This window comes from Aspergillus wentii (genome assembly GCF_001890725.1).
Source record: "Aspergillus wentii DTO 134E9 unplaced genomic scaffold ASPWEscaffold_1, whole genome shotgun sequence".
Lineage (NCBI taxonomy): Eukaryota > Fungi > Ascomycota > Eurotiomycetes > Eurotiales > Aspergillaceae > Aspergillus > Aspergillus wentii.
In genome coordinates this window covers 1,589,930-1,617,170 of record NW_024467832.1, presented here as the reverse complement: position 1 = coordinate 1,617,170, position 27,241 = coordinate 1,589,930, and the positions used below count along the sequence as shown (strand labels likewise).

At 48.9% G+C, this 27,241-nt stretch overlaps 7 protein-coding genes across 7 annotated transcripts; 5 read left to right on the top strand and 2 right to left on the bottom strand.

Moving 5' to 3' along the window:
• The first annotated feature begins 391 nt into the window (after positions 1-391).
• Positions 392-1,785, top strand: ASPWEDRAFT_34041 (carbonic anhydrase). Its single transcript, XM_040833915.1, has one exon. The coding sequence runs from the start codon at positions 710-712 to the stop codon at positions 1,496-1,498; it is 789 nt and encodes a 262-aa protein (XP_040694286.1). The 5' UTR covers positions 392-709; the 3' UTR covers positions 1,499-1,785.
• Positions 1,786-2,010: 225 nt separating this feature from the next.
• On the top strand, positions 2,011-3,922 carry ASPWEDRAFT_34036 (aldo/keto reductase). Its single transcript, XM_040833914.1, has 5 exons — positions 2,011-2,409; positions 2,468-2,508; positions 2,557-2,707; positions 2,767-3,123; positions 3,185-3,922. The coding sequence occupies exons 2-5, from the start codon at positions 2,483-2,485 to the stop codon at positions 3,689-3,691; spliced, it is 1,041 nt and encodes a 346-aa protein (XP_040694285.1). The 5' UTR covers positions 2,011-2,409; positions 2,468-2,482; the 3' UTR covers positions 3,692-3,922.
• A 392-nt stretch (positions 3,923-4,314) lies between these two features.
• On the bottom strand, positions 4,315-6,045 carry ASPWEDRAFT_102365 (uncharacterized protein; the record flags this gene model as incomplete). The annotated part of the gene is made up of 2 exons (XM_040827471.1): positions 4,315-4,475; positions 4,554-6,045. 2 exons carry the CDS (start codon positions 6,043-6,045, stop codon positions 4,315-4,317), a joined length of 1,653 nt encoding a protein of 550 aa, XP_040694284.1.
• A 3,635-nt stretch (positions 6,046-9,680) lies between these two features.
• Positions 9,681-17,067, top strand: ASPWEDRAFT_178455 (proteasome activator BLM10). Its single transcript, XM_040831758.1, has 4 exons — positions 9,681-10,069; positions 10,755-11,253; positions 11,310-16,713; positions 16,776-17,067. The coding sequence occupies exons 1-4, from the start codon at positions 9,745-9,747 to the stop codon at positions 16,836-16,838; spliced, it is 6,291 nt and encodes a 2,096-aa protein (XP_040694283.1). The 5' UTR covers positions 9,681-9,744; the 3' UTR covers positions 16,839-17,067.
• Positions 17,068-17,390: 323 nt separating this feature from the next.
• ASPWEDRAFT_145465 (H(+)-transporting V0 sector ATPase subunit a) lies at positions 17,391-20,480 on the top strand. The gene is made up of 4 exons (XM_040829486.1): positions 17,391-17,656; positions 17,730-17,808; positions 17,898-19,366; positions 19,425-20,480. Exons 1-4 carry the CDS (start codon positions 17,531-17,533, stop codon positions 20,307-20,309), a joined length of 2,559 nt encoding a protein of 852 aa, XP_040694282.1. The 5' UTR covers positions 17,391-17,530; the 3' UTR covers positions 20,310-20,480.
• A 240-nt stretch (positions 20,481-20,720) lies between these two features.
• On the top strand, positions 20,721-21,719 carry ASPWEDRAFT_22769 (zinc finger MYND domain-containing protein; the record flags this gene model as incomplete). The annotated part of the gene is made up of 1 exon (XM_040832380.1): positions 20,721-21,719. One exon carries the CDS (start codon positions 20,721-20,723, stop codon positions 21,717-21,719), a length of 999 nt encoding a protein of 332 aa, XP_040694281.1.
• Positions 21,720-22,155: 436 nt separating this feature from the next.
• On the bottom strand, positions 22,156-23,277 carry fbp1 (fructose 1,6-bisphosphate 1-phosphatase; the record flags this gene model as incomplete). Its single annotated transcript, XM_040836960.1, has 2 exons — positions 22,156-23,095; positions 23,156-23,277. The coding sequence occupies 2 exons, from the start codon at positions 23,275-23,277 to the stop codon at positions 22,156-22,158; spliced, it is 1,062 nt and encodes a 353-aa protein (XP_040694280.1).
• Between the last annotated feature and the right edge of the window lie 3,964 nt (positions 23,278-27,241).

The following is a 27,241-nucleotide window of genomic DNA, read 5'->3' as shown; positions in this document are numbered from 1 at the left end:
TCATCAAGATTTATGTTATATGTTTGTACGAGGAAAATGCAATTATGGAGTCTATAGAGTAAAATTTTTGAGTAATGGAATGGGATCCATTTGTGTATCTGTTTGTTAGAGTTATCTGGGCAATCTAGGCGATAATAAAGCGTTCGTGATGGGCTTTCTAGGCACGTATAGAATGTTGAAAGTTCCGTGTCACCGGACTCTGTCGGCTCACCGGCGTGGGTGGGATGCTGTCAACCCCCGCGATCTTCCGTTGGGGAGAACATTCGACCCATAAGGGCGTGCGCAGGATACAACTTTTCCTGGAACATATCTTCATCGAAACAGTAACCTCGAGATTCCGTCTTCCATTTTCATTCAAAACGTTGATTGACACCTTCTAGAACCATGGCGACTCCATCAGGTACGTTTTGTGACTCTTCTTTCTGCTTCTTGGCATCCCCGGATCTCGTTGAGCACCGACGGGCGGGTTTTTTTCTCTCTCCATCAAGTCTTGTTATTCCCAGTTGCACATTTCCAGCCTGTTTGTAGTATATTTATTGTTGAGTTGGATTTCATCGGCACTAGATCACGTTAGTAGCTTGATGAGATTCAGTCTCGAGGGCCGGCGGTGACAGATTTTTCCTTCTTTTTTTCCCCCTCTCCTTTTGGTCATCGCGATCAACCCCAACAAAAAGCACATCTCAATCCTCCCCACCCTCTTTGTATCATCATGAATATCGCCAGGCTGCTTCCAAGGCTCTCTCGCCCAATGGGTGGAGTGCGAGGCATTCAGAGCCAGCTTTCTCGTTTCTCGACCTCAGCACCACTGTCTTGCCCACCCCAGTCATCCTCCCAACCGCCAGCTGCTAATGATTCTGCCTCCACGCCTTCAGGCCGATTCATCTCTGCTCTTGCCCAGAACAAAGAGTGGGCAAACAAGACAGCCGAGGAGCACCCTGAGCTGTTCCCTACTCTTGCGTCCGGCCAGAAACCTGAGATCCTCTGGATCGGTTGCTCTGACTCACGATGCCCCGAGACCACCCTTCTGGGTATGCTGCCCGGTGACGTCTTCGTCCACCGTAACATCGCCAACATCGTCCACGGGGGCGACATCAACTCGGCCTCCGTAATCGAATTCGCCGTCCGTCACCTCAAGGTCAAGCACGTTGTTCTGTGCGGACACACAAAGTGTGGTGGCGCCGCGGCCGCTATGGGTAACTCGGCTCTGGGCATCCTCGACACATGGCTGCTTCCCCTGCGACAGATCCGGGAACAGAACCTGGCTCTGCTCAAGTCTTTGCCGGCCGCCGAGGCCACACAAAAGCTGGTGGAGCTGAACGTTCAGGAGGGAGTCAAGACCTTGAAGCAGAAGAGCGTCATCTTGGAGGCCATCGAGGAGCGTGGCCTGCAGGTTCACGGAGTCATCTATGACGTCGGCACTGGATCAATCCACGAGCTGGACACCAAGGAGTCCGAGGAGACGATCAAGTCTCGATTCGAGGCATTCAAGACGGCATAATGGAGGAGATGTGGACGATGACCATGAAGTATATTTTTTATCTGTTTCAGCGATGTTGGATTTGAAATCCGGGGAGTTTTCGATTGTGATGGAGGGAGGGGGTATCTATAAACATGTCAGCATAGACAAGACGGCTGTACTGTAATTGTGAATCAACGTTTTTAAATAATCTTCGAAGAGAGCAACATTAAATAAATCCACTTGGAGTGGAGATGTATGTAGGAGAGAGAAAGAGAGTAAGAGAAAAGAAAGAAAGAAGAAAGAGGAGGGAGAAAGACAGCAGGTCCCCATCCAGCACCCAGGAACGCCTCTTCCCCAATCACAGCCGCTTTGGCAACTATACGAAACCGCGAGTCAGGCTGACTGCCGCATTGGGTTAGTCTCGGCCGAAGGAGCGGCGTTCCGTCGGGGGGGTGTATGCCTAACCGTTCAGGCAGGAATGTCTACGATGATCGTGATGTGATTTATCGTCATTATAATATTTGGATATTGATGCTAATTAATAGTGATCATAAGACTATACCTATTACTATTATAAGTACTATGAAGAAGACAGGATGTTGAGCTAAATTCATCCTCATCTCTTACCCCGCAGCCCCTCCATTATTTCACCATTTCATCATCATCATCACTAGGTTAGCAACTCCATATGCAGAAGACTTCATAAGTGCATCCGAGATTCTGGACCGAGACTCACATCCTCAACACGGTGATCTGCCACAAAATTATGGAGAAGAGGAGTGTGTCGGTTACTCTTCGGCTCTGGGGCTTCATCGCTTCAGACTTTCGGCAGATACGTCAGGGAAACTGGGTAGCTTAATAATGATGATTGGGGTATGATAACATGGGGATCGCAACTTGGATTACTTCTTTCTTTGCGATTCAAGTATCTTGTTTCTGAATTATATACGGTGAGTTCTATTTTTGAATAACTGTACGCTGAGTTAATTGAGTACTGACATTTTCCAGAATCAATCAATCACAATGGCCAACGAAATGGAATACACCCGGTATGACTGCGAAATTCATCTTATCTCAACACCCCGCTGATCATGTAGACTTGGAAAGTCAGGACTCAAAATCTCCAAGGTCATCCTGGGAGCCATGTCCTACGGTACGAAAGAATGGCAGGACTGGGTACTGGATGAGGAGGAATCCCTCCAGATGATCGAGCATGCCTACAAGCGCGGCATCAACACCTGGGATACGGTAATCCAATTCCCTTTCCACCCGCTTCTTTTTGAAACTCCAATCTGACTCTCTCTCAGGCAGACGTCTACTCCCACGGTCGATCCGAAGAAATCATCGGCAAGGCATTGAAGAAATTCTCCATCCCCCGAAACCGAGTCGTCATTCTCAGCAAGTGCTTCTACGGCGTCGACGATGAGGGCAAGTTTCCTCCTATCGCCGCTTCGGCTGTCAACAATGGCGGGTTTGTGAACCGGGTTGGTCTCTCGCGAAAGCACATCTTCGATGCCGTCGATGCCAGTGTGGAAAGACTCGGTACCTATATCGATGTGTTGCAGATTCACCGGTTGGATCGCGACACACCCCGCGAGGAGATTATGAAGGCTCTCAACGATGTGGTTGAGAGTGGAAAGGTTCGATACATCGGTGCCAGTACCGTATGTTCTTCTCTCTCTCTTCTCGTGAAAACCTTGCCAGCGCATGGCTAATTATCCTCAGATGGCCGCATGGGAATTCCAAACCCTCCAAAATATCGCCGCCCGCAATGGCTGGCACCAATTCATCTCCATGCAAAACTACCACAACCTCATCTCCCGCGAGGAAGAACGCGAGATGATCCCCTACTGTCAAGACGCCGGTATCGGCCTCATCCCCTGGTCCCCCATGGCCCGCGGAGTTCTCGCCCGCCCCTGGGGCAGCCGTTCGACAGTCCGTGAAGCAACCGACGGGGCGCTCAAGCTTCTCGTCCGCAGTCGCGAAAGCGAGGCAGACAAGGCCATTGTCGATCGCGTCGAGGAAGTTGCCCGGAAGAAGGGCGTGTCCATGGCGTCCGTTGCGATCGCGTGGTCGCTAAGCCACCCCAACGAAAACCCTATTTTGGGGCTGAATAGCAAGGAGCGCATCGACGAAGCGGTTGCGAGTATCAAGGTGAAATTGTCGGACGAAGAAATCAAGTACTTGGAGGAACCGTATGTTCCCAAGACTTTGACAGCTCTGGAGCGGTAGATACAGTAATTGCATGCATGTGCTACTGCTTGCTGCTGTGTAAATCACCCGCTTCCATGCCATGCAAGATGATATCAACGCTTGTACTATGTAACGATGTCGATCTGCATAGCCTTAGTAACGGTTATACATCAATACAAAGTGGCAAACAATATCCAAGAATTCCTTCAAAAATGTATATAGAATCGTAATTTATCCATGCTATATGGTAAACAATAGCCACATCTGCAACGATCTATGTACAGGATATTTCGTAGATAAAATTTGACTCATACACATGAGCCTTGCATAGAAGAGACAAGGGTAAATGAACATGATAAGAGTATCTATGTTCTGGTCATGGCTTTCATTGAAAAATCATGACGCTGTCAGAAATGAAGGAGAGAGAAGAGGGTAATATAGAAGAAAAGAAAAATGCAGGCACCCTGTGCAATGCAATCCATGCCGAAAATTGACCCAACACCAAACGCTCAAGTTCCAATATGCAAATTTTGGGGAATATATGCTATGTATGTACCGTCACAGCACGCTCTCACCTCTGCAAGAGGGAGCAATGAAAAGAAAAAGAAAAATGTAATGCGGGCAGAACAACCATAGGGGTAATATAAAGCGCCAGGCTTCACTCAATGTACCCCAGTTCTCTTCCCAAAGATACTGAATATACTGCTCAGTCGGCGTCGCCGCTTGTCCTTTGAGCAATTGGGCCCTGCGTCTGGGAGTCCCTTGTCGAGAGATACTTCGGGTTGTCGCACGTGACCATTGGGCCGAAGTGGCTTGTCGGGACCTTCCTTCGAAGTCGCAGCATTTTTAGCACCATTCGTGTCTGGATTGGCACAAGGGCCAGATGCCCCATCACGCATACTATTTCGATGAAATCGATTGCCGCTCCCAGAAACGCGCCGGTTGGATCGTTCGATAAATGCTGCTCCTGTCGAATTCGAACGCTTGTTCAGACTGCCCGTTGCAATAGACTTGACCCGATCCGAGGGCGATGGTGTTCCGGACGCGCGGACGTTAGAAGTGGACATGCGATGTCTGGATCCATTTTGCAAAGACTCGTTCGGGTAACTGTCTCTCTCCTCTGGAAATTCGCCAGTCTCGGCCCTAGCAGTGGTTGGGGAACCATGGCGAGAAGCCATAGGCGAGCAGACAGCCTTCGAATTTAATGCCAACCCTGAATCGTCGTAGCGAAAGTTATGAGACCAGCCCTCCCTAAACGCCACCCAGATACTGGTGATGACAATCAATGTGCGAAGGTTATCGTTCATTGCAATGATATCCCGTTCGAATGGGGTGTCCAGCTCGGAACCATCGCTTACCACGGACACTGCGGCTGATACTGGAGAGGTAGATGGGGCGCTGGATGGAGCGGGCATCGAGTATTCCTCCATCACTTCAAGATGGTTGCGAGTCATCGTTGCGATGACTGGATGTCGACGAGTGTTGGGATCGATCACGCTGAACGTAAATCGTTTGCTATCCTCTGGCTGGATTGACCCGGGCGGCGCTGATGTCCGGCGATTCTTTCCTCCACGCAAAACCCATCGCATGAGCTGAATTCCATGGTCAGTGTGGGCCATGAATTCGTAAGATCCGTTGGAAAGCGGCGTCGCTTCCCATACCGGTCCATAGTTGAGACAAATTTCTGCCTTTCCCTTGGAAAGGGCATCCTCCTTAAGGAGTTGGCAGATGGTCGCGACGACCTCACGATGATCGTTGTTATCTTCGTCCTGGTCTGCATGCTTGTCTGCGCCATCCACCGTCGGCCGTTGGTACAGGTCGCTCTTGACGACGATCAGATCATTCGGGCCGAGTCCATTCTTCCCTCGGAATATCGTAGGGAACTTGCGGGCTAATCGGGGCAGGTGCACGGTCGATGGCAACACATCCAGGACAGGTTGCGGGCGCGGTGTCCGGGAAACCTGTTGAAGCTGCAGAAGCAACTTGGGACGCAGCTTCAATCGCCTGTGGCGCGCATGGGATGCCGGGTGAGCTAGTTGGTACGATGTTTTGGGGCGTGACGATGATTTTCGAACTGATTGCGATCGACTAATTCCAGTCGCAGCGCGGGGCCGGCCTAGGCCTGACCCGATCGCCGAATAATCCGCATCGATGGAAGACACCGACTCCACGGGGGATGTTGGCATACTACCGCGCGGATGTTGTCTTTGGTGGGAGCCGGAATTGTCCGACCCTTTGTATCTGTTATAGATACTCCCCAGCGACGGCAAATTTGCGAATGTGATGGATGGAGAGGGTGAGGGACTAGGGCGTTGAATATCGGTCTGGGAGTTGGCAAGATCGCTCTCGTGAGCGGCTGCGGCATTCGCTGTCAGACCCAAGTTGAAGATCATGCTTCTAATTCATAAGAAGCAAGAACCTCTGGCTATGGATAAAGAGCAACATTGACTGCGAGCTAGTAGTGAATCGGTCTCCCCTCGACGCGTCAGTAGGCGGGGAAGAGTGATATTGAAAGCGGGGCAGCAAATGGAAAATGCCTGGAGGATAGATTGGTAGAAATAGTCGTAGTGTGGTGGTAATGGTCGTAGTAGTATTTCGAGAAAAATGGAAGCCTGGACCGATGGAGAAATAAGAGGACTGATATCCGAAGTGTGACCTGCACAATGATCGTTCCACTTTAAATCTAAACCGGGCAGAGAGGCGCAGGATGGAATAGGAGAGAATAAAATGAAGGACCAGAAGAATGGGAAAAAAGAAAATCAAGAGAGGGGAAAGAGGAGAGACGATTGTGTCACAGAATCAATTCTTGTTTGAAGAAGGTGAGACTACAACAAGGCTTGGATGTAAGTAAGGGGGCGGTGGAAGACGAATCCACACACGAGTGGCAGAGCCGATGGGACCGAGAGAAAAAGAACGAGAGGAGATGATGTATGTATTATCCCAGGTTTTAAAAAAAGAAAATGGAGGGGAGAGAAAGAAATATAAAAAGAGAGAGAGAAAAAGCAGACCAGATGGCGGTCAAAAAGAAGAAAAAGGATGTCCACTCTGGTCTGACTGTAGTAACATCTACTCTACACTACGACTTGTGTACTCCTCTTTGCTAACCATGATGCATAAACTACTCTGTACACATGGAAGCCGATCCACGGAAACAGCCACACTCTGTCCGATTCTGTTGCGAGTGATGCTCGCGTTTGTAACCCAAAACAGCTAGCCAGCGATCCTCTGCCGGGCCCCAAGGCTGACTTTCTGTCACGGACACGATCGTGTGAGGATCTCGTAATCGTATTCTGCGGTAATGGCTGGTAATAATGGTATTCAATGGAAGAAATTCCAGCAGACATCACCCAGATGGGGTGGGGCTGCCACTCTGCTGAGCCAATAGGAACACCGTCGCTGGTAAGGTCCGCCCTCGGCCACCGGGCGCTCCGACTTGCCGGTCGTACTTGCCCGGAGGTTGTTGGGGGCGGCAATGGGGGGTTGCGAGGCCGATCCAATCGCAGGCAATAGTTTCTGGGCACTGTAAACATGCGTAATGACAATACGGAGTACCTACGCTAGGTTCCGAGTGCTCATAATTAACATGCAGAGCAGAGAGGATCATCCATCTAATCCTAAATCCTCCAAAGGTCGGCGAAGGATGAAGAAGCTGTTTCATGGTCATCATCTTAGAGGAGCACATACGTATACAGACCCCGTACAGTAAGGTCGCATCGTGGTGAGACAGTCAACACCGTCTTTCCTGTACCTCTTGGCAAACCTTGAGATCAAATACAATCAACTTACTTGGTATTGGCCAGAATAAGAAATAATGATGCTCCCACTAGACTACTTCTTCAGTACCACAGCCATGGCTCCTCTGATCCACCATTTTTTCAATATTGAATGTGATACCGCCGGTTGGAATAGTAATCAATATAATCAAAATCTAACTGCCCGCGTGATCGGATGAACCAACAGAGCGGACCCCAGACCTGACAATACTTTTTCAGTCGATTTTAACGTTGAGCGGCCCGACGGACTTGACCAAAAGCCGAACCGGACTCATTCAGACTGCCAGTTGTTATGATACTTTGACACTATCACTCATAGTGCTGTGATCAAGGAGCAGAGTGCAGCTATCACTGCTCACCGAATGACCAGCAATGCCAGTCGCTTCTCTATCCCTGTGGTAACTATATGTATGGAGTGGATGTACTATGTACCATGTAGGAGAAAAAAAAATTCTTCATAGTGGGGAACATGTAGTCATGTACACAATAATTTCTGGATACATCTGTGGCGATAGGCTGTGGGTTACTCTTTGGGGCATGTGGACAATCCCATCCACGGACCTGGCGGGATCGACTTGATATTACCGTCAATCTTTATAGGGCTGAGCTGAGCAAACGAGGATCCAGGGCAGCCAGGGTTCAGCGTGACGAATCTTCCATACAAGGGTGTGCAACTGCAGCCATCATGTTTGCCCCCAGGTTCAGTCCCTTGCTTCTAATCATCGTCACAACCTCACGATACATGTACTATTATTCTACAGAGACCCACACTCTGATATCCTCCGTCCATCAAATTTATTTAAGCTCGACTGGCGGAAGCGATGGAAATCTTTTCTCCCGCTGACATAATGCGATCGCCACAGAGTCTTGGCAGATATGCATAAGTTCACCCTTCATGCTGAATAATAATACTATTCTTGCATAAGCTCTGCCGGTGTTTCCGATTTCCACTCCTTTTTTGCCATGTCAAAGTTGTCACTCGTGATCTATACACGGCCAGAACCTTTGAACCCTTTCTTCTTTTTTTTTTTTTCTCTCTCTCTCTCTTTCTTTGACACATTGACACATTTGAGTGTGGATCCTGATTACTACATGTGATTCTGCGTTGTGAAATCATGGTCTGACTTTGTTCCATCTTGAGCTGTCTTGATCCATCACCGGACACTTTGTTCCCCCGAGGAGTAAACGGCGATGGGTTCGCCGTCTCTACAGGCGGGCTCCTCGGCCCGCCCAACGCTGCTGCTTCTCCGTCACCCTGTCAGGAGTTTGACTGTTGCTTTCGGTCTTTGGAAATTCCTCATTTTCCTAGTCGTTGCTGTTTGTCCCGGTCCCGGATATGACACTTCCACCTCCCTCCTGTCAGGGATTGAGCATGCGCCCCTCTCTATCCCGCTGAAATTTACCAGATGGGACTCTCTGTACTTCATCCACATTGCCCAGCATGGCTATGTTTTTGAGCAGGAATGGGCCTTTGGTTATGGTTACACTAGAATCCTTGCTCTTCTCTCGTCCGGTACATCATTGATTTTCCCGTGATGGAGCGTTTAGACATCCTAGCTGAATACTGACCTCTGACGTAGTTTTCAATCAATCGGGCGATGTAGGTGGAGAAGCAGCTAAAATCGCGCTCGTTGGAGTCGCGCTGTCTCATGTTGCCCACTATCTCTCGGTCTTGGCCGTCTATAGACTCACCATCAATGTCTTTGGCCATCTGACCACTGCTCAGAAGCTTTGCTGCTTTCTGTCTGCCGCCCTGCACATCATCACCTCGGCAGGGGCATTTCTTTCGGCACCCTACGGAGAGGCGTTGTTTTCTTTCCTCAACATCTCTGGGCTCTATGTCTATTCCTCGTCCTTCCTCGATGCTGAAAGTGGTAAAAAGCTTTCTCGGGACATAAAGCTGCTCATTGCTGCTGCCCTTTTTGCGGTAGCCACGACAATCCGCAGCAATGGAATACTTAGTGGGTTCTTGTTCGCATATGATGCTTTCATACATCTACGGAAGATTCTATCTCATGGTCTGTCCTTGGACCTTGTGATCCGCTTATCCGTAATCGTTGTAGGCGGCTCTGTGGTGGCTTTGGGCTTGGTTGTGCCTCAAGTCCTGGCTTATGTAACGTTCTGCATGAGTGAGAACGTTGCCCGGCCGTGGTGCCAATCAACCATGCCTAGTATTTACGGCTGGGTTCAGAGTGAATATTGGTAAGCGGGCTGTTTCAAGAACTTTAGATATCAATCACTAATCCGCATTACAGGAATGTCGGTTTCCTCAGATACTGGACAGTTTCGAATCTTCCTCTGTTTCTGCTCGCTATCCCCATGTTGGTCCTGCTTTGTCGGTCCTCGCTTTGGGCACTGAACAGGTCATCGATTCAGTCCAAGGACCGCTCGTCTCCAAGCACCAAAAACTCTTTATTAATACGACTAGCTGTCCCCCAGGGCTTACTTGCGGTATTGGCATTTACCAGTTACCATGTTCAGATCATCAATAGGGTATCTTCCGGGTATCCTTTATGGTACTGGTATCTCGTATCGCAAGTTCTGGGAAGCCTGGAGGGCTCCAAAGATGCCAAACCAAGACGCATCTTTGCGATTGCTGTCCAAAGCATGGTCATCTATGCGTTTATCCAAGGCGTTCTTTTTGGTTCTTTTCTGCCACCAGCTTAGTCAAGAATATTTAGACACTAGTAGACAATACAAACGAGCAGCATTGATACCGTTCTTCTTTTTTTCAGCCTCAGCCTAAAATGAAATCGCCTCTTCAATAATATCTTACACGAGACAAAAACAAAACACAAGTGCCCAAAGCAAATTGATCCCCAAGAAACATACCTAATAAGCATGATGGTTGTTGTTCTGTGGATCCACGATCCGCCCAGGCTGCGATGCGGTTACGTTTTACGTGGAATTATGTCATCACATCGGACAAGGAGACTGGCTGAACTCAATGATACCTCCAACTCCAGACTGCAAGCAACGTGTGAGCTCACTCCATCTTCAACTCCAGAGCTGCAAGGTTGTGCCAAATTTACACAACCCATGCTGGCACCATTCTTTACCGGGCAACCCAGTTCAGATTTTATACCTCATCTATTCGCCATTTGTTATCAACAGCTCTTACAGTGATCTCTGGTCGCTTAGCTACTAGCCAAGACCCATCAAAATTGCCCATGCGAGCTGGACCGACAGCAGGTATCTGTCCAGCATCAGCTTCTACACTCTTACTATTTGGGTCAGAGCTTCATGTTTCATGTATGATTCCCTTATCATTGACCCTACTCATCTTGAAACGCCTGGAGGAATAATAGCTGACATTTACGTCGATCCAGAGCTCTCCCAAATCCCACATCACCTCCACCGCCTACCACCCAGCAACCGCCACGGCTATCGCGTTAATATGGATGGCTCAGCCCCCAAGGCGATCTTAACGTCAGAGAATTTCCATAATGTGCATGAGATTTCACGGGCCACCTCTCCGGGTGGTGAGCCCGCGGGGATGAACGGGGGAGGCGAACAGAAAGCTCGGGTCCGCCCGCGTACCTATCCATACTTCAGATACCTACCATATACGCCCGAAGATGAACCAGAGAGAGATCAAAACTTACGGGAGATTCTCCGACATCTGTATATCGCGGTAGAAGCGGGGGACTTCAGTCCTGGTGCTGTTCACTGGACTCGAGAACTCAGAGCATGGCTATCTCTCAAGTTTGATCCAACTCGTACGGATCGGATCAATCTCGTAAGACTGTACTATGAGCTTTCGCTAGCCCCGGGGATTGACCCCAATGTCGCGGAGCGATTTGCGAGCATGTTCATGTTCCTCACAAAGTGAGATCTCCGTGTTCCCTGTCCACAAGGTTTCGGTTCTAACAATTTGGCTGTAGACGCAAGCATTACCTGAGACCGGTCAAAGATTTGATATTGGATTGGAAACCGCTGTACAAGGAACTCAAAGGCTTTGTCTTGCCTACGGAATCGGGTCTGGTGCATTCAACTAATTTAAAGCGAAACATCAAAACGTTGACGAAGCTCTGTGCCTTCACCCAGCTGTATGTCGACCCGTGCGAGCTGCCAGCTATGCTAGAGGAATTCCTTCCACACTACACTACATCTTTCTCCGAAGGTGCTTTTGTGGTCGCCGGTTTAATCAATTTGATGCTTCCCACATCTCCAGCGCCAGAATCCCGGCAAGACCTGCTGCCGCAGAATCACTTGCCGACACATTTCCACCTTTGGTCATTGGTTAGTCGGTCGAAGACATTCGATATGACATACCTTGACTACTTCTCTCGGCTGGCTCGGGATTCCTTGCCCGCTGGTCATATCCCCTTCTCTGAGTACGGTATCTTTACCAAGGAGCAGTCGTCGCTTGTTTTCACAGCTATCCTACGATTGCTGGAAATTCCCGTCGGACAATCGACATCCCCTTACAGCGCTCTCGTAGATATCTCATCCGGACTGGGTATCATGCTTGACAGAGACACACGCAAACATCCCGTTGCTCATCATATCGCTCGATGGATTGTGATGTCGCTCTCGCCTGCCTGTCTTGATGCCGAAGAGTCGATTTTGACCCAGCTCGAGGGTCTTATCCAGGCTGTAGAGACGTTCTTCCATCCCTCTAACTCGGGCAGCTGGACAAAGACTCTGTCTCAGTTGGTGTACTACCTTTCAGACTTCTTCGTCATGCGTTGGAACCGTGAACAGAGTGGAGAGTTGGAACTACCTGCAGAGAGAAGGCTGAATGAGCCATTGAAGCGCCGTTTTGTGATGTGCTTGCGCGACGTGATATTCATGGGTATCTATGCCAAGAGCGGCACAGCGATGACCTTTTCTTTGTCTACATTGCAGAGTCTGGCCTATCTGGAACCGCATCTCATTCTCCCAGGAGCTTTGCAGAGAATATACCCGTCTCTACAAGGTCTTGTAGAGGTGCACCGTACAACGTCCTCGCTCCGGGCTCTTCAAGTCTTGTCGCGAATTATCACGCGAACAAAGGGATATCGTTGCCATATGACAACTCTCCTGGGACTCGCGCTACCCGGTGTTGATGCCAATGACCTCGAAAAGTCTCTTCATGCGCTGTCGTTTATCCAGTCGGCTTGCTATAATATTCCCATGGCCGATTTGACCAAGGGCAGGGAAGATGTCAACTGTAACATGCTGGCAATGCAATGGATTTCTGGAGAGATGGAGAGAATGGAAGAGGAAGGTGTTGAGGTTCAGCTAAATTATGACAAGGACTTGGATGACGAGACTGAGGAAATGATCCTCCGTTCTTCAACATGTGGGTTTGGAGACTTCATCATTTCTTTCTTGGGTCGTGTCTTCACGCTCTTGGAGAACTTGCCTGATGTCACCCGGGTGCGAAACGGGTCTCCTGAAGAGAATATTGTAAACACTCTTCCTGCAACCTTCATGCCGTTGCTCTCGTCGCTCTCCCCAGAGTACTATGACATCGCCTTGACAAAGATTGTCGACTTCGTCTCCAACCACGTTATCCACCAGGCGCGAGATGCTATGGCCTTCATATGTAACTCCGTTTGCAAGGTCCACCCGGAGAAGGCTCTGAAGCGCTTCATTCCGGTCTTGACACAGGCCATCCGCACTGAAATTGACGACAATGGTGCAGGCTCTACTAGAACAACCGGAACAGACGTTCTCCCTCGTGACCGTGGCCTGGTCTGGAATGTCAGCATGCTGAGCATGTGCGTTGTTCATGTTGGAGATTCTGTTCTAGCCCACAGAAAAGAGCTTTTCGACATTGCCGTCTACATGCAGCAAAAGTGCCGAGGTATTCCGACCGTCCACATCTCGAATTTCATTCATCACCTTCTTCTTAACCTCACGGGCACCTACACCACCGATTACTCCCTGTATGAGCCTGGCGCCGCCCCCAATGGAATGCAGCCTGAGCTTTGGAGTTACCAGCCAGACCCGAACAACTTGACCATGAAGTGGCATGTGCCGAAGCGCGAAGAACTCGAGTTCGCCGTCGAACTCTTCCAAAATCAATCTGAAGCGGCACTCGATCAGCTTAGCGCATTGACCAGTGATACATCCACAGTCAAGCGTGATGGAAGTGGTAAAGATTGGTCAGACGAAGTCACCCGAAACCTTGTTCTGTTGCGGTTGATCCTCTCTGGTATCTCTGTTCTCTTCGATTCCAAAGCAGCGGCGACCACAAATAACAGTGAAACAAACAAGTCATCTGCAATATCAAATGATGTAGAAATGACGGACGACCAAGAAGTTTCTAATGTCGATGGCGAGGACCCCGACGCGACACTCGATAGCTCCGATGACGCGGTAATCAGGGATAGCTTCTCGTATCCCACCGGCTATCCGCTACAAGAAAACGATCCTATGTACATTACCATCCATGGGATTCGGGAAAGAGCCGGCTGGGTCCTGCACGAAGTGCATAGGTTCTTGACAGATAAACAAGAAGATGATGTGCCTTGCTTTGGAGCTTTGTACTCAGCTTACAGGTCCTGGTTCGTCGACGTTGGCATAGAACGCTCTGCACACGTCCTGGACAGGGTAACACGACTTCTTGCTGCGGATATCCATCCTTATAAGATGAGTGGTATTCGCAAGGATTACCCACGCCCACTGCTTATCCGAAGAGCCAATGTATACCACTTGCAACGCTTGAGGCACAACGCTGCACCGAGATCTCGCTCTCGACTGGATGAGATCTTGCTCTTAGATATTGCGGAGTCCTGCGTTTCTGTGTACACGGAAACCCGTCGCAACGCTCAAAGCGCCGGAGAGTCGGCTCTCAAGGTTGTTTACGGTTCTCGACTTCTCGTGATCCCACCTTTGCTCAAGGCACTGCAGAAGGGCGTGAAAGAGAATGACCATGCACGAATCAAGGGTGCACTATTCTCTCTGCTGTTGAGTAGTGTTGCAAAAACCGTTGGACGGCATTGGAAGTATGCGCCAACCTTGATTAGGACTTTCATCGATGCTAGTGCGGTCGATAAGCCCTCTGTACAAAGGATTTGTTCAAGCACAGTATTCCAAATTATGGACTACGGTCGTTCCATGGAACGAATGGCTATTTTAGACCGGGATCTCGTCGAGGCTATTGCTCCCAAGGAGGATGTCAATGAACAAATTCTACAAAAGCGTAACAACGTTAACAGCAAGCGAGTTGTCATTGAGAAAAAGAAGGCCGACTTGGCAGAAGAGCTGGTCAATCTGGCGAGAGTATCACACTGGAAGGTTGCTAGTCGAGCAGCCACAATTGTGATCACTATGGGTCTGAGATTCGATTATATCGCAAGTGAGAATCTCATCGACCTGGTCACTCAGGGATCAATCGATGATCACCCTGGCTTGCGTGGCATGTACTCGCAGGCGCTCATTGCGTTATTCACAATGATAGACGTCCGTGCGATATGCAGCCATGACTACAAGAACTACATTCTGGGCGAACAGAACTTCCCTTCCAAGATTCAGGTAGCAACCAAGCGATACGAGAAGGGTTGGACCCAGGAGTACTTGGCCAGCTTTGCCAACCCAGAGGCCGAATACTACGTCGACCATGATTTCCCCGGATGGCTTGTGTGGGGTGAGAGTATGCCTGCATACAAGTCGAATGTGAAGCGTGACATCGAGTATGATGAGAAGGAATGGAGTGTGCGAACCACTATGGGCAAGCTATTCGACCGACAGTGGTTTTCCAAGTTCTTCATGTACCTGAAGCAAGAGCCGCGCGATCCTTCTGCTGATAAGTTCCGTATGCCCTGCGCCATGATGCTCCTGTACGCCTTCGAATTGATGTTCCGAGATGGTTTGACCGCTGCTACCTTCAAGGATATTCAAGAAGAGATTGAAGCTGTCTTTGAGGATGGCAGTGACAAGCACCAGCATAGAGCAACTTCGGAAATTCTCGGTGCCCTAGTGAGCTCTGTCACGGATACAAGTGTGGACAAGCGCACTTTGGTGTGGGAATATGCTTTCCCAATTGTGCGAAAGATCTTCACCGACGGGCTGACCCCGGAGAACTCTGGCTACTGGACAACGTTCCTTCACATGATCTTGCAATGCCGTGACCCACGACGGGCCTGGCCGCTGGTCGACTGGCTTGCCAGCTTCCGACTGGACATGACGACAAATGCAGCATTCAAGGAAAGCTCCAAGATTAACTTGCTGCATCAGTGCATCATCGATGCTGGGTGGCACTTCCAACTTGACAAGCCAATTGTTGAGGATTTCCTTGCGCATCTCGATCATCCATACAAGGGTGTCCGTGAGGCAATGGGCCAAACGCTTGCAACAGTCTATCGCACGAGATATCACGAGTCGTACCCCGACGTCAAGCAGCTCCTTGAAGCACAGAAGGCATCTTCTTCAGTTGGAACCTACCCATACCTCCCGACTGAGGAGTTTACCACGATGCTGCGTGATGTCTTTAAGAGAATCGAACAGTGGCGACACGAAAGAACGCCTGGTCAACATACGCCCTCTTCCTACACGTCTGGTTGCAAGACTGTTCTTCTTTGGCTGGACTCTACTCTTTCGTCTCATGAATGTACTCAGCTCGTCTCCTTTTTCCCAGATGTCTTTGTCGGGCAGCTCTTGCACATGATGGATGTCAAGGAAGACCCAGAACTCCAATCGCTGGCATACCATGTTTTCCGCCATCTGCCCAACATTCCTTATCCCGCTGAGGAGAATTCTGATTTCATCAAATCGCTTATCCACATCGGACAGACCTCGCCATCATGGCACCAGCGGTTGCGAGTGATGATCAACATTCAAATCATTTACTTCCGCCGACTCTTCCTGCTTTCTGTTCCTGATCGTGAGAAGCTATTCGAATGCATAGCAAGCATGCTGCAAGATCCCCAACATGAAGTGAGAGCTGGAGCCTCGGCTACCTTGTCTGGTATGATCCGTTGCTCACCTGTGTCTCTTCGGGAGGACATGGTTTCCCGACTTCAGGAGAGATTCACAAATATCTTGGTCGAAAACCCTCTCCCTAAGAAACCGAAGAATATCCGTGGGGGTTTATCTTCTGCGGTATCCTCCGGGGCTGGCACACCAACTCCTGAACACACACGGCTCATCATCATCCGCCATGGTGCAATTCTAGGACTTGGTGCGTTGATCCAAGCATTCCCGTACAACAGCCCGCCGCCACGATGGATGCCCGATGCCTTGACTACACTGAGTATTCGGGCTGCGAACGACCCAGGAATTGTGGGATCAAGTGTCAAGTCAATTATCAGCGAGTTTAAGAAGACAAGACAAGATACCTGGCACATTGACGCAAAGGTAAGCCACTATCTTCGGATAATCTATCTTCTCCGTCGACATGAACTAACAATATCAAATAGGCATTCACATCGGATCAGCTTGAGGATCTTTCTGGAGTTCTCTGGAAGAGTTACTTTGCCTAAGCTAGCTTGTCTGCTGAATTTGGGTTTGGGATGGATGGTGTGGTACTTTGATGGTTTGGTTTTTGGTGAGGCTTTTTGTTCTAGTTGTGCATGGATATTGAGGGGAAAAGTCTTTGCATCATTGCATGAACTTGATACACCTAGTTGTATAGTGTACTTTATAATTGAATTCTATTTACCATCAAAAAGTACCATTTCAGAACAATATTTAAATAACATTGTCTTGAAGGAATCAAAGCCCTTTGCGCTTGGTTTTTCTAATCAATGCGGGCTGCAAATATATAGAACTGTCTGCTGGTCGAGGATAGTACTATGGTTATCGACACCCACCAGTGAAAGAATTAACTACACAGACTACCATAAACTCGAAGATTCTATCTATAAATCCACTATAATAGCATATATTTAAACCGTTGCAATCAACAGTTTGTCGTGGGAATGTTTCTTATGACGCACTTTGTAGCATGTCACGTGTCGTCACGTGACCGGGAACCGGCCACGCGGCTCTCCGCCCCTGCTTGGTTGCATCCGCCTCCTGGAGAAGCGAACATCCAGAGCCTCTGATCAGGCAAGGTTCTTTTCTGTCTGGTTATTGGTACTGATTCTGCTGTAATCAGCGAGCCCTGATTTTTTTTTTTGTTTCTTTTGGCGCTGGTGCGCATTTTACGTCCCCAGGTGGAAGAAACCTCACCATGGCTCCGAAGGACACTTTCTTCCGCTCGTCGGATATGAGCTTGACCCAGCTCTATATCGCGAATGAGATTGGAAGAGAGGTCGTTAGTGCTTTGGGTGAACTTGGTCAGGTCCAGTTCAGAGATGTATGTTGATATTCTTTCTTTCACTCCCCCGCTTGGGCTTGAGATAAGCAGAACTGACAGCTAGTCTTGATAGCTTAACCCGGATACCAATGCCTTCCAACGGACTTTCACCAAGGAGATTCGTCGTTTGGATAATGTGGAGAGACAGCTGCGTATGTGACTTTTTTTTTTACCTATGTGATCAATGATTGTTGATTGTTGGGGTGGGAGGATCGAGGCTAATTGGTTTCACTTACGACAGGCTACTTTCATTCCCAGATGGACAAAGCTGCCATCCCGATGAGATCCTCCGCCGAGTTTTCCGATACGCTTGCTGCCCCCATGGCGTCGGAGATCGATGAGCTTGCCGAGCGAAGCGAGAGCTTGGAACAGCGAATTGCCTCCCTGAACGATAGCTACGAGACCCTGAAGAAACGCGAAGTCGAGCTTACGGAATGGCGCTGGGTGCTGAGGGAAACCGGTGGTTTCTTCGACCGGGCCCATACCCACACCGAGGAGATCCGCCAATCGTTCGACAATGATGAAGCGCCTCTGCTCCGGGATGTTGAGCAGCAGACCAACCGAGGCCAGAACGGCGATGCTCAAGGCCAGCAGACCTTCCTTGAAATGAACATTGGATTTGTGGCTGGTGTGATTCCGCGGGATCGGATCGGGGCTTTCGAGCGTATCCTCTGGAGAACTCTGCGTGGTAACCTTTACATGAACCAATCCGAAATTCCCGAGCCCATCATCGACCCGACTACCAACGAGGAGTCCCACAAGAATGTCTTTGTGATTTTTGCGCACGGAAAGAGCATTATTGCCAAGATCAGAAAGATCTCCGAGTCTCTCGGTGCTTCTTTGTATGGTGTCGATGAGAACAGTGAACTGAGACGGGACCAGATCCATGAAGTCAACACCCGTCTGGGTGACGTCGGCAATGTGTTGCGGAACACCAAGAACACTCTCGATGCTGAGCTTGGCCAGATTGCCCGCTCCCTTGCGGCTTGGATGATCATTGTCAAGAAGGAAAAGGCCGTTTACGATACGCTGAATCGATTCTCATACGACCAAGCGCGGAAAACCCTCATCGCCGAAGCATGGTGCCCGACCAATTCGCTCCCATTGATCAAGTCGACCCTGCAAGATGTTAATGATCGTGCCGGCCTATCTGTGCCTACCATTGTCAACCAGATCAAAACTAACAAGACCCCTCCGACTTTCGTCAGGACGAACAAGTTCACCGAAGCTTTCCAGACCATTGTTAACGCCTATGGTATTCCTAAGTACTCCGAGGTTAACCCCGGTCTGTATACCGTCGTTACTTTCCCCTTCCTCTTTGCCGTGATGTTTGGTGACCTTGGACATGGTGCTTTGATGACAATGGCTGCCTGCGCGATGATCTTCTGGGAGAGAAAGCTGCAGAAGACCAAGCTGGACGAGCTGACTTACATGGCATTCTATGGTCGTTACATCATGTTGATGATGGGTCTCTTTTCTATGTACACCGGTTTTATCTACAACGATATCTTCTCCAAGTCGATCACCATCTTCCCAAGTCAGTGGTCTTGGCCCGATAACATCGAGAAAGGCCAAGCTGTTGAGGCTTCGTTGAAATCTGGCTATCGCTTTCCGTTTGGTTTGGACTGGAACTGGCACGAGGCCGAGAATTCTCTGCTTTTCAGCAACAGCATGAAGATGAAAATGAGTATTGTGTTGGGTTGGTGTCACGTACGTAACTTATTGCCCTTCGTTTATTAACAAAAGGATGGGGACTGACTGCTTACAGATGACGTATGCTCTTTGGTTGCAATATGTCAATGCTCGGCACTTTAAATCCAAGGTTGATATTATCGGAAATTTCATTCCCGGAATGATCTTCTTCCAGTCAATCTTTGGTTACCTCGTCCTCACCATCGTCTACAAATGGTCGGTCGACTGGGCGGCCAGGGGTCAATCGCCTCCTGGTCTCCTGAACATGTTGATCTTTATGTTCCTTTCTCCAGGTACAGTCGAGGAGGAACTGTATTCGGGTCAATCAACCGTCCAAGTTATTCTTCTGCTTCTTGCTGTCGCCCAAGTGCCATTGATGCTCTTCTTCAAGCCTTTCTACCTTCGCTGGGAGCACAACCGTGCCCGCGCTCTTGGATACCGAGGCCTTGGAGAGCACTCCCGAGTGAGCGCTCTGGATGATGACGTGGATGGCCATGCCCGCGAAAGCATGGCCAGCGATGGCGAGGGTGTTGCTATGATTGCACAGGACCTTGGCGAGGAAGAGCACGAGGAATTCGATTTCTCCGAGATCATGATTCACCAGGTTATCCACACCATTGAATTCTGTCTCAACTCTATTTCCCACACTGCCTCCTACCTTCGTCTCTGGGCCCTCTCTCTGGCTCACCAGCAGCTCTCCATTGTGCTTTGGGATATGACACTCGGTGGTGCTTTCGAGCAGGAATCGCCCACCACCCGTGTCATCATGATTGTCGCTACCTTTTACCTTTGGTTCACATTGACAATTGCCATTCTGTGTGTCATGGAAGGTACTAGTGCCATGTTGCACTCTCTCCGTTTGCATTGGGTTGAATCCATGAGCAAGCATTTCATGGGTGAAGGAATACCCTTCGAAGCATTTAGCTTCAAGACCCTTCTTGAAGAGGATCCAGTTGACTGATCTGGATTTTTGCCATTCCTTTTAGCTTTTTTCATTTTCTTTTCTTTTTGGATTCATAGTCTTACATCCCAGAGGGAGTCAATTGAATTCGAGGAATTATTGTGTCCTGTGATTCCTTTTGTCATCCGTCAGTGTACTGCTAGAACTCTAGAAATATATATTACATTTACGATAATTTGTATTCCTCGTAGATTGGCTTCGCCATGCCAGATAGATCTATTAGTAGTTTGCTTTCAATTAATAGCTTCTGGGGCTTAGGGCCCAGGGCTAGGGCTGAACAGCTCCGTCTTCATCTTTGTCTTCTGTTTGTTTTCCTTCCCGGGACTCTTTACTTTCTAAAAACCCCTTAACTATCATCAGTTCAAGTCCTGGAAGATCAAGTCAAAGTTTGCTCTCCAGAATCCCTTCATCATGTCGACAACGACGACAGGTGGCCATGGATTGGCCCCTCACTGCGGCATCTGCGACAAAACAGAGAACCTTCTACGATGTGCCCGTTGCAAAGTCATGCTCTATTGCAGCCAGGATCACCAAGTGACCGATTACCCCGCCCACAAGTACGCCTGCAGCAACATCGGGAGGAAGAAGAAAGCTCTCGACACCGAAGAGGAGACCCTTCGAAACACCCCCGGTGACATATTCACGCCCGCCGACCCATTCAACACTGCTGTTGGGCATTTCTGGGGCATGATGGGAACACGAGACTACATGCGAGCACGGATTGGATTCGTTCACGCCTTTCGCAACGTCAATACGTACGACTCGGTAAAGACGCAATTGGAGCATCTTATGGACATGCTTCGGCTATGTCGCAGCGACAACCTAGGTGTGCGTGACATGGTGCCTGGGGTGATGTTGCGGCTGGGTATGGACCAGGAGTGCTATGATTTCATTAAATGGTACAATACCACCGGGAACGAAGGTGACTATGACTGGGGCAATATGGACCTGCCGTTCCTTGACGTCAAGAACGCGGATGTATTCGAGCCAGTCGATTACCTGAATGAGAGATTCGGTGGCACTAGTCAGATTGTTGGCGTCATGCTGGTGAAAATCAGATTACTGTTGGATTTGACGGCGTTGCAGGATGCAGCAGCCACGGGCAAGGCGGTGTCCCCTACTCAGCTACGAAGCTCGATTATCGCGAACAGTAGGGCTATCATAGAACGCAAGGATCACAGAGACATTATCAGCAAGCTGAAAGGACAGGTGGACGTTCTGTACCAGAACATCGACAAGGGAAACAAGTATTTCTGGCCTGCCTTGTTGGAGCCAGGGGATAACTTGGATGTACTGCCGGGAATGTATTCTATGGGGACACCAGAGGAGATGCAGCTTATACTGGAGCGGTCTTATAGCTCATGGGTTGAGACGCCTGGAGCGATTGATGTGATTAGGGCAAGGACTTAGGGAGGAGTTTAAGAGGCTGACTCTGGAGTTTGATTCCGTACTTTATTCTGAAAGGTATGGCGCTGGACTTTGCAAGGCTTGACACTAGATAGTTACGTTTCATTCGCCGATGTATTTGTTTAGTTGGATTGAAATAGAAATACGTACTACACCAGGAGTGGTTAAGTAAGTGGACAGCACCCAGGTGGGTAGATTCCATGCATCTCGATTAGATGGGGCTAATGAGTGGATCTCACTAGATAGATTAATCCCAGCTTTAACAATGCGTTCAGGTTGAATTTGTTCATTTAATAAATATATTTAAATTTTAAGTACAGAGAATTCATTCATTTCGTGGTGAAACCCAAACTCCATCCAGGCAAGTCCAGACACCTTTTTAACAATCTCCCAAGGATAAGAAATTTTGATAAATTTCCAAGCAGGCGAGTGTATTGATTTATTTCTTGTGCTTGTTGTACATGTCGATGACCTTCTGCACTTCGCCCTTGGAGCCAAGGTAGACACCGCTCTTGTCGTGGATGTGTTCGGGCACAACTTCCAAGAGGCGCTCCATCTGGGAGTTGACGGCCAAGCCACCGGCGTTTTCGAAGAGCATGGCCATGGGCGCACACTCGTACAGGATACGGAGCTTGCCCTTCACGCTCTTTGAGTCGGAGGGGTAGGCGAAAATACCACCGTAGAGAAGGGTTCGGTAGGCATCAGCCACCATGCTACCAATGTAACGGGCGCTGTAGGGCTTCTTGCCCTCTTCGGGGTGCTTGAGCGAGTCGAAGTAGGCGTTGGTCCAGTCCTCCCAGTATGAGCTGTTACCCTCGTTGACAGAGTAGATGGCTCGCTCGTGGGGAAGTTTCATGTTGGGGTGGGTCAGGATGAACTCGCCCAGCGAGTTTTCCATGGTGAATCCGTTGACATCACCATCACGCATGGTGATAACAAGCTGTGCAGAGGCACCGTACATGGTGAATCCAGAAGCAACCATCTCAGTTCCGGGGCGGAGCAGATCCTTTTCAGAGACAGTCTTGTTGGGGCCCAAGACCTCATCGGGGAGCTTGAAAATACCGAAGATAGTACCAACCGAAACGCCTGCGTCAAGGTTGGATGAACCGTCGATAGGGTCACAGACAACGGCATAACGGGCGTTAGGGTTCTCGTTGAACAAGATGACATCCTCCTCTTCCTCGGAGACAAGAATGCGGCACTTTCCAGAGCCCTTCATGGCAGAGATGAAGATATCATTTCCAATAACATCGAGCTTCTTCTGATCATCACCGGTAGTGTTTGAGGAACCTGCCAATCCGGTCAGGTTGATCAACGAGGCACGACGAATGTAGTAGGCGATGGATTTGAAAGCGAATTGGAGGGAGTGGCACAGGAGTCTACAAACAGGGGTTTAGGTTAGCAAAGTGCTCATCCGGAAAGTTCTGAGGTCGACAGACGTGAAGTCACCAGTGGCCTCTGGGACCTTGTTCTGCTCCTCTGTGAGGAATCTTGTGAGGGTGATAATGTCAGTGTTGATGTTCTCCTGTCCAACAGGAGGAGCGGATCCGTTTGCAGCCATAGTGATTGAAAGGGTTGATGAAAAAGGGTTGAGCTAGGAGATGAGAAGGACAAGGAGGAGCAAAGATTCAAAAAAGAGCTAGTTGTACAATTTATAGCAATGAGAGAGCAGCCTCGGTTCACCGGGGAAATGAGGAGATCCCGAAGACTAAGGGAAGAAGGTAGGTAAGAGCGGTTAGGTATTAACGGTAGAATATAGGAGGGGGTCTTTCGGGTTGAAATGCAGAAGATGATAAGTGAGCAGGGGGGGGGGTGAGAAGCATGCAGGCGAGAACAGAGCTTCCTTTATGTCGAGCCTGCCAACACTACCATGCCTAGATCAGCAGCCAGAACAAGAAACGAGCAGAAAAGGAGCAGGATTGTAATAATTCTTTTGCCGGTGGGTAAGCCCAACGTCAGTCTGGATGGAGCAAACAGGACATTTCTGGTCTTGACGCAATTGCCTTCCCCGTGGGAGTCGCAGTCACGGGGTTTCGTCATTACCAATACCAGCCCCGCCGGACCCCGCCCTAGACCGCATCAGGTAAGTCCCCGGTTTTTCCTCTTCTCTGTCCGACCAGCCCGGAATTGTCCGCAGGGATTTGTATAGAAGAATAGAGATCCGTGGAGATCTATATTTATTTGCATTTGTATGTAGTTTATAGGCAATAGGTATGCTTGATGTCTGACACATGGCATATTCAGTTAGTTAATACGAACTCTTATCAGGATCATCCCCTGTACTGTCCTGTAATTCGAGCTGTCAAAAAAAGCCTCCTTCCAATATTGAACACTTCATCACCTCATATCAATGCCCATCGGTACCCATATTTCACTAAATAGTGGATTCCTGCCGGTCACCAGACATGCGGAATTTGCTGGTCTTGATAATTATCGTCAAACTATTAGAGTCTCGCCCGGTCTGCCTCAACGAGGTTATCGTCGACTCTATTTCTGGCCGGTCATGCGGGCGGCTCAAAGTAATTCCTCCACTGATCAGCAGCCGGTTTTTTTCCTGATCAGCTGATCCGTCTGAGAGGTGCTTACCTCAGCCAGATCCAATGACTAATCGGACAGCGACGACTAACGAAACGAGGCTAGTTTCTTCGGTAAATTTTAGCTCCGATGGGGTGAGCTAGAAAAAGTTCGACGCAGATTATTTTCTTCTCGCTTTTCCATCTCCCACAAAGAATTGTCGTGGATGATTCCCTGTCATGTTTTGGGTTTCAAATCTCGCAATGAATTGTAGAATATTTGCTCATGCATCTGGTGTGTCTTGATGGCTTCACTGACGATGTGCTCATCTACAGGATATTTTGGTAAGTCCTGTCGAGGAACCCCCTCCCTCACACTACCCTTCATGATGTTACCTACAACCATTTTACAAACTAGAGTCTTTGACCCCTCCAGGGTATGAAACTTAGGTTTTGCACGTCAGTCTGATATGATTGTCATCATTCCTGATGTTATCACACATTTGTTTGCCAGAATGAAGCTAACCCTTCATCTTAGGACTGACTCTACAGTTACTTTCTCTCTCCACAGGTCTACACGAGACATACAATTATCAACTGTGAGTAAAACACTTTCTTTCTCGTCCCCCTGTTCAAATGATGCTCTTCGTATTATATACGCTGGAAATTACCGACTGAGGCTTTCGAGTCTTTGACGATATCAAATGGCTAAATCTGATCTTGAACTTCACGTTTATCGCGGCTATACGACTTCAGTTTCTTTGCAAACATGTTTACTGACTCGTATCAAGAATTTGAACCAGGTTTTTCTCTTCGTCTCGACCAACATGATCACCTTTCTCAAAATGGTAAGCATTTCGAATATTCAGTCCTATACCCGACACATTTCTATTTCAAAGATGAAGCGGCACTGGGCTCCGACGACGTTTAGACAAAAACGTTCGGTCTTGATGGATATGCCTTTTTTGCGGCAGGCCTAGAAAACCTCGCCCACTGAGATCTAGCTTCTGGAACACAATTGCATCCATAATTTATTTGATTTGATTCTAATCATCTCGAACAGTAGTTATTCATCACAAATCCAATTCTATGGAAATTCACATTCGTACACCATCCAAAAGGTGATTACCACCCCAGTTCAACCACATCCTCCCCCCTTCCACAATGATGATTACCTAGATGACGAGTCTTATTCGAGTTTTCGATGCAGACAACATCCTTTTTTAACCATTCATGCTTTTCTGACTCACACCTCTCAAACTTCATATTTGATCGGGGTTTATTGCATGTTTACTGACATGCTTGCAGGTAATGGACGTATTCCATTAACACAACATGGCGAATTCAGCAATACCACAGTGTATGTGAGCGCCCAATCTCAGTTCTCCTTCCTTCCAATGATGATTTGACATACACAAAAGACAAGCATATGTCCAAGTCGGCTTCTGCTGGCCAGGACGACAAACTGTCATGACTGATCAGTCAGAATATCTTGTTTACATATGCTATGCCCGATAAAGCTTGATGCTAATTGGGTTTCTGCAGGGTTCGCCACATGTGACACCAACAACGATCGTTTTGTAGAATTTTTCGATCTCTCGATAACTGTAAGAGTGAGTTTTATCCACCTTTTGCTTAACCCTCCCCTACAATGATGATTTACTTTTATTATAATCACGACGGTCAACATAAATATTTAAACTTGATGACCACTGCCTGTGACAGGGCACTTATCTGACATGTCTTCTCAATTATTTTTCATTACATTACGTTGGATGATTTAATACTAACGTCTCTCAAGTTATCTTTAGGAAATTGCTCTCATTTAATATCCCTCGGTCGCAAGACGGCTGCAGCGCAGCCTGGATGAACAACGCAATAATTTGCCTCCAGCCGTGTGGTTTTTAGAGTGCAGTAGTCTGAGCTTATATACCCAAAATAGCATTTCATTGTCCTTTTTTTACTTTTTCCATAACATCCTGGTGTAGCTCCTTGTCGTTAGATCCTCCTAGCATTCGTATCCTAGTGGTCCAGTTGATGCCCACTGTTGCCAACCAATGCCAATCCAACGGAACATTCCACTATGTTTCTCCTACTGCACGCCTGAGTTTGACCACGGGCAATCTTGACTATCATGCCTCATGTTGGCAAAGCCCGCTTGTGATGATGGCTCTAGCGCGGCCCTTGAGCGCGGGGCTGCCAGGGGGTCATGGGCCTCTAACAGAGCGAGAACGTGAGCCCTTAAGCGCCGACACCACGCCGGCTGTGATGAGCATGGAAAGGTTGCATTTTGGGGGCAGCTTTCACCCAGAAAGTGGAAGACACCCCTTCGTGACTCTGCAGACTTTGTTCCCATCCCGACTGACGGTCCCAGCCTGCCAGCTTTGGTGTTCCATTTTTATCTCGTCTCCCATCAGACAATCAGTGGATCTGGCGAGTGATGCTTGTCGAACGGTCAATTTCTCCTTCTGGTACACACGCTTACTCCGCGGCTGGCTGAACTAGGGCGTTGCAAAGAATAGAAATCTTCAGCGCTTTCATTCTCCCCTCGAAATCCTCTCGCGTCTGGTAGGCTCGAGGTGTCTGTTTTGCTCCTGATCACTGCTGCGCGCGGCTTTCGCCATGGCCTCATGCCCTGTCACCTCTTAACATATCCGCCAGTATGAATAGGTGCGCAGCCCCCTCCACACTTTGATTTTCATCCCCCCTTCAGCCCTATCTACTCACAGAACCACGGGTCACTGATTGTTAGCGGTTGTAGCTGGGTGTCTTCGAGTAATGCTGGCGACGAGCCGCCGTTGAGTACCCATCACCGTCCTGGCTGGCCGACTCCTCCAGCTAGTATCAGTAATCAACCGTCCCCTGGTCGTCGAGAGCATGCTGTACAGCCACCTCCATTGACGACTTCCTTGAGCGGCCATCAGTACCAGGGACTTGGAGTTGTGCTTGGTGGAGGTTACGCCTCGACGCCTCTTTCAACCACGTCGCTTTCGAGTCCCTTCACACTGGGCC

Coding starts and splice junctions, on each gene's coding strand:
- ASPWEDRAFT_145465 (XM_040829486.1), top strand. CDS start 17,531: ATGGCTCCGAAGGACACTTTCTTCCGCTCGTCGGATATGAGCTTGACC. Junction 17,809..17,897: donor TAATGTGGAGAGACAGCTGC/GTATGTGACTTT, acceptor CACTTACGACAG/GCTACTTTCATTCCCAGATG. Junction 19,367..19,424: donor TTGTGTTGGGTTGGTGTCAC/GTACGTAACTTA, acceptor GACTGCTTACAG/ATGACGTATGCTCTTTGGTT.
- ASPWEDRAFT_34041 (XM_040833915.1), top strand. CDS start 710: ATGAATATCGCCAGGCTGCTTCCAAGGCTCTCTCGCCCAATGGGTGGA.
- ASPWEDRAFT_34036 (XM_040833914.1), top strand. CDS start 2,483: ATGGCCAACGAAATGGAATACACCCG. Junction 2,509..2,556: donor AACGAAATGGAATACACCCG/GTATGACTGCGA, acceptor CTGATCATGTAG/ACTTGGAAAGTCAGGACTCA. Junction 2,708..2,766: donor GCATCAACACCTGGGATACG/GTAATCCAATTC, acceptor ACTCTCTCTCAG/GCAGACGTCTACTCCCACGG.
- ASPWEDRAFT_178455 (XM_040831758.1), top strand. CDS start 9,745: ATGTTGGTCCTGCTTTGTCGGTCCTCGCTTTGGGCACTGAACAGGTCA. Junction 10,070..10,754: donor TATCCAAGGCGTTCTTTTTG/GTTCTTTTCTGC, acceptor ACGTCGATCCAG/AGCTCTCCCAAATCCCACAT. Junction 11,254..11,309: donor ATGTTCATGTTCCTCACAAA/GTGAGATCTCCG, acceptor ATTTGGCTGTAG/ACGCAAGCATTACCTGAGAC.